Source organism: Aedes aegypti, chromosome 1 (assembly GCF_002204515.2).
Source record: "Aedes aegypti strain LVP_AGWG chromosome 1, AaegL5.0 Primary Assembly, whole genome shotgun sequence".
Classification (NCBI taxonomy): Eukaryota; Metazoa; Arthropoda; class Insecta; order Diptera; family Culicidae; genus Aedes; species Aedes aegypti.
The window spans coordinates 156,738,041-156,755,144 of record NC_035107.1 but is presented as its reverse complement, the minus strand read 5'-3'; the positions used below and the strand labels follow the sequence as shown (position 1 = coordinate 156,755,144).

Here is a 17,104-nt window from a genome sequence, read left to right as displayed (position 1 = left end):
TCAGAAAAAAGGTCACTAGGGAGGCCACGTCGGCTTACAAATCGTTGTAGTGCAGCGAGGAATGTCTCGGAACGAAGATCAGTGCACAGCTCCAGGTGCACGGCTTTTACGGACATACACACAAATACACAGACGTACGCCTTGAAGAACCTTGGCTTGCGACCGCTTTCCTTCAGCACGAATGGGCCTGCAAAGTCGATTCCGGTTTTGGAAAACACTGGAGATGGGGTGACACGATAACTAGGCAGGTCGCCCATGAACTGCTTCAATTGTTGCGGATTGTGTTTGTAGCAGGTATAGCAGCGACCAGCTATCTGTTTCACGACGGACTTCACCTTAACAGGCCAGTACTGTTGGCGGATAATGGACACTAATCCATTTTGCCCTACATGAAGATTGTTTTCATGCAATTGACGAACAAGGATCTGGGTAACATGGTGTTTCTCTGGAAGGAGGATCTGGTGTTTACCCTCGTACGGAATTTGCGAATATTTCAACCGTCCACCGACCCTTATTATGCCAGCTTGGTCCAAATATGGTGCTAGCCCAGAATAATTATTTCGCTTCATTTTCTCCATTTTCAGATCCTTGAGCAGATCCGGGAACATTTCCTCCTGAACCAGCTTCACGATTGTTTGAGTTGCTCTGGATAGCTCTGATGCAGTTAGATGCCCACAGTTCTTCTTCGTCGCTCGGCAGTTGTCGATGAACCTCCGAACATATGCCCATGCACGCTGCAGACGTGTGAACTTGCTGACTCGCGCGAAATAAAAAGCGGGCTCCCTATTGATGTTGATCAAAACACGTTTTCGTAGTTCCGGCAGGCCTTCATCGTCAATGGGAGGCATCTCTTCTTCTTCCAAATATCGCGAATGTCGAAGTTCGGGTGAACCTCCCCACCATAGCCGGTTTTCTATTAGATGCTCTGGAAGCATTCCACGTGACAACGCATCTGCCGGATTACACTCGGATCTCACGTAGCGCCACTGGAAGTTTGGTGTGAGCTCGATGATGGAAACAACTCTATTGCAAACGAATTCATTCAGTACCAACGGAGATTTCTTTAGCCAGCTCAAAACGATTTGGGAATCTGACCAGAGTGTGACACTGTCGAAATTGACTTCCAACGCTTCCATTGATTTTCGCGTCAGTTGTGCTAGAACCAGTCCAGCACATAATTCAAGGCGTGGTATGGTGACCGGTTTCAAAGGCGCAACACGAGATTTACTGCAGAGAAGTTGAACGTTGATCTTACCATCTGCTAGAATACACCGCACATACAGGCAGGCACCATAAGCTCGTTTCGAGGCGTCGCAGTAGCCATGTAGTTCGATACGTTGCGCACCGGCTGGAATGACACATCTCTTCTTTCGAATGTTTCGTATGGACAGCAATTGCTCACGAAAAGTCGTCCATGTATCCATCTGCTCTTCAGGAAGCTCGTCGTCCCAATCAAGTTTCAATCGCCATAGTTCCTGCATAGTTAATTTCGCAATGGTTCCTACCGGTCCTAGGAAACCTAGCGGATCATAAAGTCGACCTATCTCTGACAGAACGACTCGTTTTGTAGGTGTGCCTTGGTTGATCAAGTTCGTCACATTGAACGCGAAATAATCATCAGTAGGATTCCAGATCAAGCCTAAAGTTTTGATGGTGTTGTTCACCTCCGATGACTCGAAATCCACCTGCTTCTCTTGTAGCTCAGCCGGTATGGCTCGTAGCACCTCTGAACTGTTAGAGCAGAACTTGTGTGCTCCAAAACCACCCCGCTTCAGCATCGCTTGCAACTGCTCGTATGTCTCAACAACTTCAGCAGCCGTTCGTCCTCCGGTAATAAAATCATCTATGTAGCTATCCTTTTTCACTACTCGCGATGCCAGTGGAAATTCGTTTGCCTCGTCCTTGGCTAGCTGTATCAAACTCCTCGTGGCAAGGTAGGGAGCGCTGGAGCATCCATAAGTGACGGTTGTCAGCTCAAATGTAACCATCTCTTCTTTGTCATTCAACCAAACGATCCGCTGGTATCGTCGGTCCTCTGGATGTACCTGTACCTGACGGTACATTTTAGGAACATCAGCTGTCAATACGACTTGGTGCGTACAAAACCTCAGGATGAGTGTGATTAAATCACTTTGTACAGTTGGACCCACCAATTGCGTATCGTTTAACGATATGCCCGTTGTCGTTGTCGCCGAGGCATCAAAAACAACTCTAGTTTTGGTAGTTGAACTACTCTCCTTATACACCGCATGATGTGGGAGAAAGTAACCACCAGCGGGATCGTTGCCTATCTCTTGCATATGTCCAAGTAGACGATACTCATTCATAAAGTCTGTATACGCCTTTTGTTTCGACGGATTCTTGGAGAGACTACTGATCAATCTATTACAACGACGCTTGGCATTTTCGTACGAATCTCCAAGCTGATTTTGAAGATCATTGAAAGGTAACCTTACAACGTACCTCCCTTCGCTATTTCGAGAGTGTGTTTCCTCGAAATGTTGTTCTACAGCGCGTTCAGTTGCAGTCATCTTGGTGGTAACGTATCCTGCTTCCAGCTCCCAGAATCTCAAAAGAGTTTGGTTGATGTCCTCTTGAGTCTTGTTCATATGACAATGTTTTCTCGTGCGGGGAGCTGCCTTCCGTTGTGTGTTGACAGGTCCACTGACAACCCAACCAAACGTAGTCTCAGCCAGTGTGGGAAAATCGCCACCTATCTTCAGACGCCCCTGTTTCAGAACGTCATAGAACACCTCGGCGCCAATAATCATGTCGACTTCTTCAGGAACATTGAACGAGGGGTCCACCAACTCTACGCCGGCAGGGAGAGGCCACAAATGGGTGTCTATCTTACCTGAAGGAAGTTCGGTGATGGCAGGGGTGACCAGGAAGTCGAGAACAGCAAAGTATTTGCCATCCCTAGACGAAACTCTTGTCTGGATAATCTTGTTGCTACTCGTCGTCATTCCGTTTAAACCGCAGATCAAAATCGGCGGGTCAATAACCGATGGTTTGATGTTCAATTTCGTAGCCAATTTTTCCGAAATCAGATTCGACTCCGAGCAACAATCGAGCAAGGCTCTACATGTAGTAGTCACACTACCAGATCCACTCACTAACACCTTCGCAGTTGACAGGAAAATCTGCTTCGTCACGGACGTTGCTTGCGTACAACAGCTAATCGTACGTTTTCCCGCTAGATGTTCCGGTTCGGGTTCAATCTGGGCTTGTGGCACAGGGTTCTTCGGTTGATTGTTGTCGCTCGGCTTCTTAGGATCTTCAGCACGTTCATAATCGTTTGCCACACGTTTTGCATTGCTTATCTGTCTTGCATTCCACTGTACGATGTCCGGTGCGAAGACAGTTGAAGCACAGTCCTGCCCTTTTCACCTTCTCGAAACGTTCAGGGATTTGTAGTTTCTTGAAGGTTTCACATTTGTAAATATTGTGAGAACCTGAGCAACATGGGCATGTTTCTTTACTGGTCTGAACGAAAACCTTCTGTTGCTTGGGCTTGGTTACTGTCTGAGGTTGACTGGCTTGGCCATGATTTGACAGTTTCTGAAGAATACGACAACGATCCTTCAAGAATTCTAACAAGTCATCATAACTAGGTTGATCATCATGAGACAATGACGATTCCCAGTGTTTCCTAGTCTCTCTATCCAGCCGCTTGCTAATGATGTTGATGAGCATCATTTCTGATAATCCTTCCACAGGAAGATCATGGTTTTTCAATGCATCCACTTGCTTTGTGCATGATTCTACCAATTTCCGCAACTCTTCTCCATTCTCCTTTGTAATTCTTGGAAGGTTGAACAGTGCGTCGATATGCGTATCGATGATCAAACGTTGATCCTCGTAGGCATCTTCTAACATTCGCCAAGCTGATTCATAATCATTATTATTGATTATATCCTGGTCTATTTTACCTGACGCTTCTCCAATCAACGAGTTTTTGAGGTGAAACAATTTGATTGCCGGTGATTCGTGTGGATAGCGATCCATCACGGTGCGGAACATGCTTTTGAAAGCGTACCAGTTCTCCAACTTCCCATCGAACGTTGGGAGTGGTACCTGCAGGTGTGGAACATTGTTTACCACCTGAGGTCTGGTTTGAAGAGAAGATGCATTGGCATTTAGCGGCAACGCTACGTTCGTATCAGCTTTCAATTTATTGGCAATCATTGTCTGCACTTCAACGTACAGCTGACCGTGCAAGACTTCAAAGTTTAGATATTTCTGGGTTGACTCACCTCGTTTGTCCCTTGGGAGTAGTGCCAGAAGATCCGTGTGGACTACGTCAAATTCATCATAAGCTCGTTGAATCGTTTGCAACTGAAGGTTCAGGTAATGAATGTTGTTTGCTGCCTCCGTTTTGATCGATTGTTGAATCCGAAACAGCTTTTCGATAATCAGATCCTGACGATCCATCAAATTTTCCAAAGCACGATCCATTCCTGCTTTCTCTTTCTTGTCGCGGTCAAGTTGCTTTTGGTAAGCAACACTGAGCGTTGGATCCTGTTCCTTGTGAACTGCAGCGTCAACAGTAACAGAAACAACCTGCTGATTCACTGTCGAAGCAGGAGCGACCGATGGAAATTGTTCTGTTCTATTTTCGTCACTTTTGTTTTTCGAGAGATCGAACTGAAGACTCTTCTTCGAGATTTGACTCTTTTTCACTTTTGGTGTATCACTTTCATTTTCATTTTGAGTAGCACTCTTCAATTTTGGATTCTTCTTTTTTCCGGTCATTTTTCGGTTATGTGGTTACATTTCGTTTTTCACTTCACTATAGTTGTCAACCCAATGTTGACAAGTTTTCTTCGGTTGTTGTATTGACAACCACCAAAAACACATTTCCTTTCATTCGGTAAGCATCGCGACAAACACACTCCTGAAAGCTTTCAAGCTTTTGCATTTGCGGACTCGCTCTGGCAAGCCCACAATCAAACATAACCTAATTCTTCTTTCTGCTAGCTTTGAGCTTTTTTCACCGGTGGCAGAGCACTGTCTGCGCATAAATCACACACTGATGCTGATTTTCGTAATTAAAACCCAAATCATGGATTTTCACTAAACAATTCAAGCTTTCCGCATTTCAAGCAGATCCAATCACTTCATCACTACTAAAAATCGATTCACAAAGCATCGAGCATTTGCGATCGCATCTTTGCACGCACACCACCTCGGTATACTGCAATCATTGGCTACGCCATTTTGCACGCGGTGCAAATCCACTAAATTCACTCCCGATCAGTAACGAATCCGGGTTAAATCACCGGGAAATCGCGAGCTGTCCACATCCGGTTCCGATAGGACCAAAAAATGTTCCGGGAATTAACTTTTGCGTGGTCTGGACAGCGATTTCTTCGGTTTTTACGAAAAGGCAAAACACGAACGCGTTTAATCGGTACAGCGTTTATTTCATAACTGAACAAAGATACAAAGTTTGTTTATTTTTCAGGTAATGCAAAAGAGAAACTTACACGGAAAGAAATGTGGACTGTATTTCAAACTTTACTCTTTCAGTCACAGACAAACAGACGTAACACTTAAAACAAACCACGATCAAAATGATCGCCAACAGATGGCGGTAGTGTGTAAACGTCAAATGCGAACAAAAACGATGAAAGCGCTGCGGGTGGTGGATTGACCACCTACAATAAATTCGAATAGACCGTTAAAAAGGTGGTCGATGGACAATGGTGAGAGTGTAACGTCTGTTTGTCTGTGCTAAAGTTCTAATTTTTTGTTAAGTAAAAACAATGTTAAATACTAGTGGTCCCGTTAAACTTCGTTTTGTCATCAAGTAAGCTGCTGAAAAATGGCATGCAATCTCCCATACAAGACGACAGATTAAGTAGATGAAAAACTGAATTAAGTACTATACCATTTAATTCCACTAGAGTTTGTATCTTACAGATACGCGTATTTCGATCCACTAGAGTTTGTATCTTACAGATACGCGACAGATACGCGTATTTCGACCTCAACTGTAAGGCAGTCTTCAGTGTCGTGTACTAGTGAGTCGAGTGTAGTACACGACACTGAAGACGGCCTTACAGTTGAGGTCGAAATACGCGTATCTGTCAAAAGATACAAACTCTAGTGGAATTAAATGGTATATTACTAAATTCGGTTTTTCATCTACTTATAGGTATTCCACTAAACAGCTCGAAGATTTATTATCACAACAGATTAGTTTTCAATTGTTTTTCCAGTTATTCCAGAGAATTTTCCAAATCATTTCCTTCACTCAAAAACGTCGGAACACTTGATCAATGCAACAGTGAAATAATCATATAAGTCTATTACCCCGTTCTTAAGCCATTCTGTGACGGGGTCGACAATCTTATCAACAATAAAATAAGCTCGATTCATGAGTTCATTCCCAAGTGCATCCCTTAAAAAAAGAACTGAAAATATATGGGATCGTAAGGATCGCGTAAGGAGTTATGGGTTGAGGGCTGGGGAATAGATAGAGATATCTTATGTGCCATACAAATTATTTTTTATTTTCATACAAAAATCATACCATAGGGAGAGGGAGGTCGAAAAATCGCCAGAATTGTCAAATGTCATTAATGGACTAGGGGCTGTGTTATATGCACGGATCTGATATAGCGTACATTCAGTTTATCAATTACTGTTTTTACACTGATTCTCATCCACCTACTGATATTCGGTGGTAGTAAAAAAAATCATTTTCATCTAAACTGCCGTGAATCGCAAGTCAGCCCCACCTGTAAAAAGTAGGCATTGAGAAAATGGGGTTTGAAGTTTCCACAATCGTTTTCCATACGAAAATGTTTTTAAACAATGTTCTATTCAAATGTTAATGAAACTTTCACAGTTTGCTTTTCACTACACACTAAGCTCTTACGGTGAATTTCACCGTAATCTCAACAGCTGAACAGTTCTGTGAAATAAAACACCGTAACTTCGTCGGAATTTAACGGATTCCGGTGATTTTTACCGAATACTGTAAAAATTTACCGTACTCCGTTAATTTATTTTACCGAACTGTTCAGCTGTTGAGATTTTACAGGAATCCGTAAAATAATTTAAGTGTGTATGGTATCTTTCTGAGAAAAACATAAGGATGATCAAAACACGGTTAATTTTTGTTTTACACGGTTCGGAAATCTGTAGTGGTACTGATATGCGGTTACTTTTCATTATGGGACAATTTGACTTGCTGTTTTTTCCTACTTTCCTGAAAGAGCATTGGAAGATATGTTGAAAACTGACGAAAATGTAGATGAGACTGCGATTCACGGCAGTAAATACCCTACAAAAACATCCGCAAATTGCAAATGTTATTATTTATCAACTGGAGGCATCACATTGTCGTTTTCTTGCACCAATGATATAAAATTCATTTCCATTTTTTTATATTCAATTCTCAATGTCAGTTGAAATTGAAAATTGGAATGACACCAACAGTGGGCGACACTGAACGTGGGGGTGTGCGTGTGCTGCACCCACTCTCTTTCTCGTCACATTCGCTTTCATAGTCAGATTGACCTCGTGCTAGCGGAGTTTGTTTTCGTTCACGGTAAAAAGAAGCAAGGTATTATACTCCGAAAAATGACATTTGGCAGTGACGTCATTCCTATCGCAAACTCGAACGAGTGCAAAAGAAAGCAAGGCCTGCTCTCCTTTACTATCCTCAAGGCCTCATGCTTGACGATAGGAATGACGACACCTGTTTTGATGGAAGATCGTTGTTTACACGTGGGAATAGCCTACCTTGTTGTGTCTACCGTAGTTTTCGTTCGTTTTCGCACTGATCGGGAATCATTCGGCTGAATTTTTACGACACTGATAGCAAGTATGTTTTAGAGACTTTTTTTTTTTTTTAAGGCACGTCGTGCTCGTGGCCACTACTGTGCCGGAATCAGTTTATCTGCATCTTCCTTACCGATACAGTTCTATTTTTAACTAATCTATATTTACATCTGCTTTCACTCTCTCCTGCTCTTTTGCTCTCACACCGAGCAGGTAGGAGAGTGCTCTGCTGTTGGTCCAATCGATTTCCATAAGCCATAGTCCATTGCTCTCGCGGTGGTTCGTTTTGCCGTGTTCCTGAGTCGTTTTGAGGCTAGCTGCCTGCGAAGTGGGTCAGTTTGTCTCAGTCACCATCTGAAACTGACGGAGGATGGATGTGCTCCCCTTCTAAGCACGGTCCTCCGTGCGGCGTCTTCTGGTGGCTGGACGGGTTATTTTTTTTTTTGGAGGGGCTGGGAATTGAATCCATGACCTTCCGCTTATGAAGCGAAAGCGTAACCTCAAGGCTACGGACATGTTTTAGAGACTTGGCCGCTTGAATTAAGGTACTAAAAAGTGGTTATATTCAATGGATGGTCTCTAAAGTTTTTTTTATTTAAAATGGTCCCTTATTTTCTTTTTCTTGCAGTGAATCCACAGTTTTTTTTCTGGATTTCTTCTCAGATTCCTCGAGGAAAAGCTACAGGAATTCTTTGAGTGATTTCTCTACAGATTCTTCTGAAATACTTACAATAATTGTTTCACGGATCACTCCTGAAATTTTTTCGGAGACTTCACCAATTCTTCCAGTGAAAAACCTTTAGCGTTTTTCTAATGAATTCTTAAAGGAATTTCTTCTGAAGTCGCTCTTGGAAATCCTTGAGCACTCCAACGTTGAGTAATTTTCACTGGGACTACTTTAATTTTTTTCTCAAGATCTCCTTTAAAGATTTATTTACTAACTTTTCCCGTCAATTTCTCCAGTTGTTACTCTTGAAGATCTTCTATAGATTTCCACTGGAGTTATTCTAATATAATCTATATAGGGGTTTTTAAAAATTTGGGATTTTTCCAGGAAACCCTAATTCTTGTATAATCTACAGCCAAAAAAATATTCACTTTATTTTTGCTTAGGTTTACGTGTAAAGACAAATAGATTTTTTTCAACGCTATTTTTTCACGTGTGACAGTCACATACCGCAAAAACAGTCAGACATCAATCCATTCAATTTGTCAGACGATATTACGTGAAATTCCAATGAATTACATGTTATTTTCCTGTAACAATCAAATAGCATTTAAATACATTTTTGATATTGAATCTGCGATTTCAATATGATAATTAAATCAGTTTTAAGGCAATTGTATGTTGTAAAATATATTGTATTATCTGGTTGAAAACTGAAATTTTATCTACAAATAAACATATTTTTCTACTCATTATATCACCAGGCATAATGCTCATTGTACAGCTTATTAAATTCAACGAATAGAGGTCTGATGGTATAGTTTAAAGGAAAATCAATGTTTGTTTGCCATACATTCTGACAACGTAGCCAACACCGGAATACGTTCTTGTTTGGTCTCGAGTATGGGCAGCTTATAAAAAAATACCTTCTAACCTCAAATCTTGTCTCTTTCTATCATTTTTCTAATTAAACACTGCTTGAATTAAATTTAAAATCTTTGTGCCATTTGATAGAAACTTTAAACTTTTTACCTTCAGGTTACTTCAATACTTCTCGATCAAGATTGGAAATGCAGAAAAAGCGATCTGAGTATTTACAAATGATTGAAGATTTGGAAAAAGAGTTGAGCGAATTCCGAACTGAGCTCAAACAGACAGAATCGAGCATAAATAGCGTTGTTTCCGAAATGCAAAAAACCGAAACTAAGCAAGGGAAATCAAAAGATGCATTCGAGAAAATCCAAGCAGATATTCGTTTGATGAAGGATGAGCTGACGCGGATTGAACGCTTCCGGAACCCGAAGGAACGGTCCTTAGCGCAATGTAAAGCCAATCTGGAAGCGATGAACAGCACCAAGGATGGGTTGGAGAACGAGTTGCATCAGGAATTGATGTCGCAGCTTTCGGTTCAGGATCAGCATGAGGTTGATCAGCTAAACGATGAAATTCGTAAATTAAATCAGGAAAATAAGGAAGCTTTCACTGCTCGTATGAGTTTGGAGGTCACAAAGAACAAGTTGGAGAATTTGCTGACCAACAATCTGTTTCGTCGTAAGGATGAGTTGGTGCAGGCGCTGCAGGAAATTTCAGTAGAAGATCGTAAACGTCAGCTAACAAACTGCCGCACTGAGCTTACGTCAACAGAAAAGCGAATCAAGAAAGTTTTGAGCGATGTAGATGATATCGATAAAAAGTGAGTCTAGTTGTTAACAATGTATGTATTTACTATAATGGAAATTGTATTTTTTGTATTTTAGAGTGAGTGAAGCAGTTAAACAACAGAAAGCTTTGCAAAAAGAGCTGGAGCTCTGGATGCAGAAAGAAAAGGAAGCTCAAGATAAGATGGAGGAGGATTCAAAGCGAATGGAAAAATGGGCTGCCAAGGAAAATTTGCTACATCAGAAAATAGAGGAGTGCACCGAAAAGATCGCTAGTCTTGGGGCGTTGCCACAAGTTGATCCGTCATATCAGCGAATGTCATTGAAAACGGTGAGTATAATTTTCATGTGCCATAATGCCATAACAGGCTACCCGTACCGTAACACGAGTACCTAGATCACCTTTTCTTGGTGCGTTATGGTGTAAGATCCACCTATCTGAATCCTAGTCTAATCTTGTTTTTTGGGCTAGGGTAATATGTTCTGTTAATTGAAGGAATCGCTACAAAAGTCCCCGTTATTGACCATAGTTTCTAAAATTGGGTCTATTTTTTTCCTAGCAGATGGTTAAAGACTCGGAGTTTGTCAGTCCCGAGCAGGGTTAGGAAAAATCTTGATATTCATTCTACAGTAGCCAAGCAAAGCAAATCACAGTCAGCGGAGCAAGCAGCGGGCCCAGATAGCCGTAGCGGTAAACGCGCAGCTATTCAGCATGACCATGCTGAGGGTCGTGGGTTCAAATCCCGCTGGTCGAGGATCTTTTCGTAAAGGAAATTTTCTCGATTCCCAGTGCATAGAGTATCTTCGTACCTGCCACACGATATACACATGCAAAAATGGTCAATCGGCAACGAAAGCTCTCAGTTAATAACTGTGGAAGTGCTCATAAGAACACTAATCTGAGAAGCAGGCTTTGTCCCAGTTGGGACGTAACGCCAGAAAGAAGAAGAAGAAGAAGAAGGAGCAAGTGAAACTGACGCCCATCGCTGCTGTAGGCAAAAAGTCTTGAAAATAGCAAAACATCCGTTGCTAAGGGCAATCCAAAATGACTATAGAAAAATGTTCTGTTTCCCTCTGCATTTCCCGCATTTAGAGCCTTCAATGACACTAATGATTTAGAAAATTCATGTACTTAACATAGGTTTCTTGATGAGATTCACGTTTTACGAACTAATGTACTGGGAAGAGCCACGTGAGTTTCTCGAAATTCAAGCCTACTGCTATTAGGTACCATTCCCAGCACTGGTCCCGAGACTACACTTGAAGTCATGACAAAAACCATGAGTACTAACTAAACTAGGACTGGTAATTCAAGGACTCACGTGAATGCAGAACCCTTTTTCTAGTAATCTCCAGGGACTAGTATAAAAGCGAAACAATGATGGGACTCGAGATCTGTTACATGGTCAAACATCAGTAGATACCTACTACTCATGAGTGGTTTTCAATAAAATTGATTTTAAGGTTTCGGTCTTCTGTGATCCGGCCTTCTAGTGGTCCCGGCAAACTTCGTGTTGCCATCAAGTGGGCTGTTCAAAAATGGCATGCACTCTCCCATACAAATTGTCATATAATTTTTCTCCCGTTTTTTCGACTTTTCAGAGACTTTTCTGATTTTCTTCTTCTCACGAACACGTCGGAACCCTATGATTACAACAGTGAGAGAAAACCATTCCATTTTTATTTATATAGACTACCCAGAGTATGTGCTACGCATTATAGCGCATTTTAAAATTTGAACCTTTTATAACATAATTCAAAATTATTTAGCATCCCTAGAAAATGTAAGACACACTCGACAGTCATACAGCTAATAATAATAGGCACACGGTTAGAAGTAAAAATGAACAGCTGTAGTGAGGAGTGCAAGAACAAAAATGTTATCCATATAAAACCACCGAGTTTGTAAGTTTATTTAATCCTCTATATAATTCATATATTGCTGTGTGCGTTTGAAATGCAAATATCAAATGCGGGAACACCAAATGCGGTAAGATTTGTTACGAGAAATGCGATGTCAAAGATAGATTTTTCTTGCTAGGACGGCGGTGTTTTTTACAATCGTTGCTAGGTGTCCTTTGATTGTTTTGTGTTACCGCATTTGGAGGACGATTAGTCAAGATTTGCATCTCAAATGCAAACAGCAATACTTCTAGCTTGGTTACAGCTACAGTAGCTGATCAGAAGCAATTGAAGATGTTTCACTTTCTGCTGAAAGACTCGGTGTTCGCCGGCAACTTCCTCCAACCGCAACAGTATCGTAAAACGGGGTGAAGAGAAAAAGTGGGGCGAATAGAAACAAAGCGACCTACAGTTAGAAATGCGACTATTATGTAAGGGATGGTACACAAATTATGTCACGCTAAATTTCAACTTTTTTGAAACACCCCCCCCCCTTGTCACGTTTTTTGTATGAGTCCTCCGAAATTTGTGTAAGGCTTGTCACGCTTGGCTTGACCCCCTCCCCCCTCGTGACGTAATTTGTGCATGACCCCTAATGATAAACTTTAAAAACCTTATGAAATATTTTTTTTCATTAGTTCAGTAGCAAGCAGAGTTGCTTAATATCAATCATATCAGCTGATGGCTGATGGTCTAGAACTATCACTATCACTTGCGAGCTATCAATATCACTTTGATTTGACAACCAACAGCAGTGATGCGACATCGCACTCTAGATCATAATCACTGCAGAATGAGTGATCACGTGGTAATTATCCGTGCTCTTACTGTTTTTTAGTGATTAACAAATAGTTTCAACCTATCTGCAATACTGTCAAAAATATCGTATTGAAAATGGTCATTTTAACTGCTTAATTTAAGGCTAAACTAAACCCATCAGTGATATCCATTGTCTATCGCCATCAATGCACTTGTGATGGAGTAGACAGCGTGATGTTGATATAATGTAGATTGATACGAATTGTATCGCAGTCGGCCTGTACAAATCAGCAAAATTTAAGCGTTGATAGTGACAGCAAGCAACTCTGATAGCAAGAGTATCGATAGACTATTTTCCACAACTTTTGACAACTTAAAACAAACACTTTTCCAATTTAAACGATTGTAGTATTATATTTCGGGATGTTTTTCCTACGCTAGCTGAACAGGAAGTGTGCTGGCGGGAACGTGAACGCATATACTCTACAAAACTCTCCCAAATCACTGAACCTAAACTGAAGGGATAAGATCTGTTTGTTGAAATCGAGGGGTAATTTCCTATCTTTTTGTTTCATGTATCGTTGCGATCTGAACGGCAATCGATAATAGTTCCTTAATCGATTCTGTAACATTCCTGTAATAAATTGAAAATTCTTATTACTGCCCATTATCACTCAATTCACTTTCAGATCCGTTATCCGAAGGTCTCGTGGGATCACGCTTGTACAACCGCATATTTTGTGGGTCGAATATTCCCTCAAAACGTTTCCCTGATACCTAATAGCCCTCAATATCGGTAACAACATAACGGTTTCTATCCAACACTTTCTTGACTTGATGGGGGCCTTTGAATCGAGGCCTCAGCTTTTTATTCTCACCAACAACCGGAACGCTACGGATCACGACTAGGTCCCCCTCCAAATAAACGGGTTTCAAGCATTTACTATCATGGTTTCGCTTGTTATAATCTTGGATTTTACGCATATGAATAGCCGCTTCATTCCGAGAAGACTTCAAGTCAACACAATCTGGAGATTCTAGCAAATCCTGAAAATACTGGACGGCATCATTGGATATTTTGCGTAGCTGCAGAACACCAAACAACAGTTTCGACGGTATTGCTCCAGATCCACGGTTTGTTGTATTATTCAAAAGATATTCGGCGTCAATCAAGGCACTATCCCAAGAAGAACCGGAGGACTCAACTAGTTTTGCCAATAAGGGTACTAATGTGCGATTATATCTTTCCACTTGCCCATTGGCTTGTGGACAAGCCGTTGCTGCGAGATTATGAACAACTCCATGCGTCTCAACAAAACTTTTAAACGCCTGAGAAGTAAAGCATGCTCCACGATCTGTGACAAGTATCCTAGGAGTACTGTAGTTGATGAAATAAGACTTCAAATGCTTCATAACTTCATGCGTGTTCGTCGTCTTGGTAGGATAAAGCTTAATAAATTTGGAAAAACCGTCCACCACCGCCAAAACGTATTTGTTTTTCCCCTTTGTAGTTTCTAACGGCCCTAAATGATCTGCATGAACCATCCAAAAGGGGCGATTACCTTTATCGATACTCTGAAGTTCTCCATCTGCTATCCTAGACTTCGGATTGAACATTATACAGGAAATACATTTTTTCGTGTGTGCAAGAACCTTTTCGGCCATTTTAGGAAACCAGAAAGAACGTTTTATCAAATGTAGAACCTTATCTTTACCAAAATGACCGAGAGAATCATGGAACCTATATATAACCGACTCCTCAATTTCTTCAGGGATATACAGAAGAAGGCGACCGTTCTCTGCTTTGTACAACAAATTATCACGAATCTCATAACCAGAAATTTTTCCTTCCTCGACAGACGATTTAAGACGACAAAGCCTTTCATCTTTAATTTGTGCAACGTACAATGAATCCTCAAACAAACTTCGACTTCCATATTCATCTACCTCCACCGCATGAACATACATCCTTGAGAGCGCATCAACATGCTGCATTCGATCTCCCGAACGGTGAACAATCTGTTTATCGAACTCAGCGATAAAATCCGCCCATCTAGCAATTTTGCTGTTGGTGTCCCGTTTCTCTAGCGAATGCTTGAGTGATTTACAATCCGTTACAATTTCGAACGGTATTCCTATGAGATAATGTCTGAAACGTTGAAGCGAATACACGACAGCCAAGGTTTCCAGCTCAAACGAGTGCAGTCGACTCTCGGCCGGATTTGTTTTGCGACTGAAGAACATCACAGGATGAAACTTGCCGTCATACGATTGCCGTTGCATAAGAATGCCACCAAATCCTTGCGCTGATGCGTCAGTGTGCAACTGCGTTTCAGCTACTGGCGAATAAATGCTTAGTACGGGACGCGACACTAGCAAGGATTTCAAAGTTTCAAACGCTTCTAGATGTTCAGGACCGAAATTATAAACCGAATCCTTTTTAAGGAGATCGTACAGAGGACTCGCAATACTGGAAAACCCCTTAATAAACTTCCGAAAATAGCTTAACAGTCCCATGAATCTTTGCAGACATTTGATATTTTGCGGAATCGGTAAATCTCGGACAGCTGTTACATGGCGTTCACATGGACTGATCTGATTTGATCGAATATCTTATCCCACAAATTCAACTTGTGTAACTAAAAATCGACATTTCTCCAGATTTAATTCGATTCCGTTATCTCTCAAGGCAGAGAAAACACGACGTAAGAGATCGAGATGCTCATCTATGGTTTTCGTGAATAGCATGAAATCATCCATGAACACAACTAACTCACCGGACTTGACGAACTCATTCAAAACTTTTGCTACATAGCGACAAAAAAACGGAAGGCGCATTTGTATATCCAAATGGGAGTTTGTTAAACTCATATTGCCCATTTTCCGTAACAAATGATGTGTATTTCTTAGAATCTTCAGTTAATTCAACGTGAAAAAATCCGTTCTTCATGTCCATTGTTGAGAAATACTTCATACCTTCTAGTTTGGCAATTTGGTCTTCAATTATCGGGAGTGGAAATCGATCTCGTTCAACCAATTTGTTCAGTGTCTTGAAATTTATGCACAATCGATACCGTCCATTATTTTTCTTAACAAGGACCACCCTACTCGAGTACGGCGATTCACTCTCGCGTATCGTACCATCATGCAACCAATCTTCGACTATTTGATCAACAGCATTTTTCTCAAATTTTCCCATTCGTTGAGGGGAAACATTGAAATACTTATCCTCTTTCAAACGTATTGTTGCCATATACTTAACAGTCTTCTCGGCGTTCGGCTGCTTTTGTCGATAAAACTTTTCAAAATCAGCATTAATTTGATCTGCGTATTGCCTTGTTTCATCATTATCACCCACCATCAAATCAAGATTACCACAGTTTGTTGCTACGAGCAAACTATCACCGAAAGCATCGTTTATCAGGTTAACCTTAGTTTGATACTGGGGTCATTATGACCCAAAATCGGATTTCAACCTGCAATATCTCTGTTGTTATCAAACGGATCTTTCTGAAATTTCCTGACTTTTAATATTTTGTGGAAACGAAGCGCAAGACCAAAAAATTTTTTTCTTAAGGTGATTCTAAGATGGCGCCACAAAAAAACAACTTAATAAGATACTGGGGTCATTATGACCCAGAAATGTATACCCCTATAAATCAGCGAAATATCAACCGAATAATGAAATTTATGCCGCATTCAAAAGATATACTCCTCAAGATTCTGATCAGTACCTGGAATATCGGTTCCGGTTCCAGTGGCCACCGGGAATCGGCTACGAAGGGGACCATGTTGGCCACGTGGAATTTCAGTACACCCAGTCCAGAAATCTGCAGTCATCACCAAATTGTATGAGATGCAGGCCATATAGGAACGTACTGCCTTCAGCAAACTTGCTTCAGGGACCAAGAACTTCCACATGGGATACAATTTAGTTCAGAACTCGACCACCGCGTGGCGCTAGCGTCGATATGAATTTCCGGTATGGACTATTTATGCGATAACTCAAGATTGCGAGTACATAGAAGGTTGCTGTCTTCGGCAAAGTTGCTCAGGAGGATAAGGACTTCCACATAGGATACAATTCAGTTCAGAACTCGAGCACCGCGAGGCGCTAGCGTCGACATGAACTTGCGGTAGGGGCTAATTATGCGATAACTCGAGATTGGGAGCATATAGAAGGTTGCTGTCTTCGGCAAAGTTGCTCAGGAGGACAAGGGCTTCCACATAAGGTACAATTTAGTTCAGAACTCGACCACCGCGTGGCGCTAGCGTCGGTATGAACTTCCGGTATGGACTATTTATGCGATAACTCGAGATTGCG

General features: G+C 41.4%; 1 protein-coding gene across 1 annotated transcript in view; it reads left to right on the top strand.

The window, feature by feature from the left end:
* Positions 1-17,104, top strand: part of LOC5568549 (structural maintenance of chromosomes protein 3) — a 70,830-nt gene that overhangs the window by 24,191 nt on the left and 29,535 nt on the right. Inside the window, exons 5-6 of the mRNA XM_001652309.2 lie at positions 9,500-10,154; positions 10,219-10,450. Of these exons, the coding sequence (XP_001652359.1) occupies positions 9,500-10,154; positions 10,219-10,450 (887 nt within the window). The remainder of the gene's footprint in view (positions 1-9,499; positions 10,155-10,218; positions 10,451-17,104) is intronic.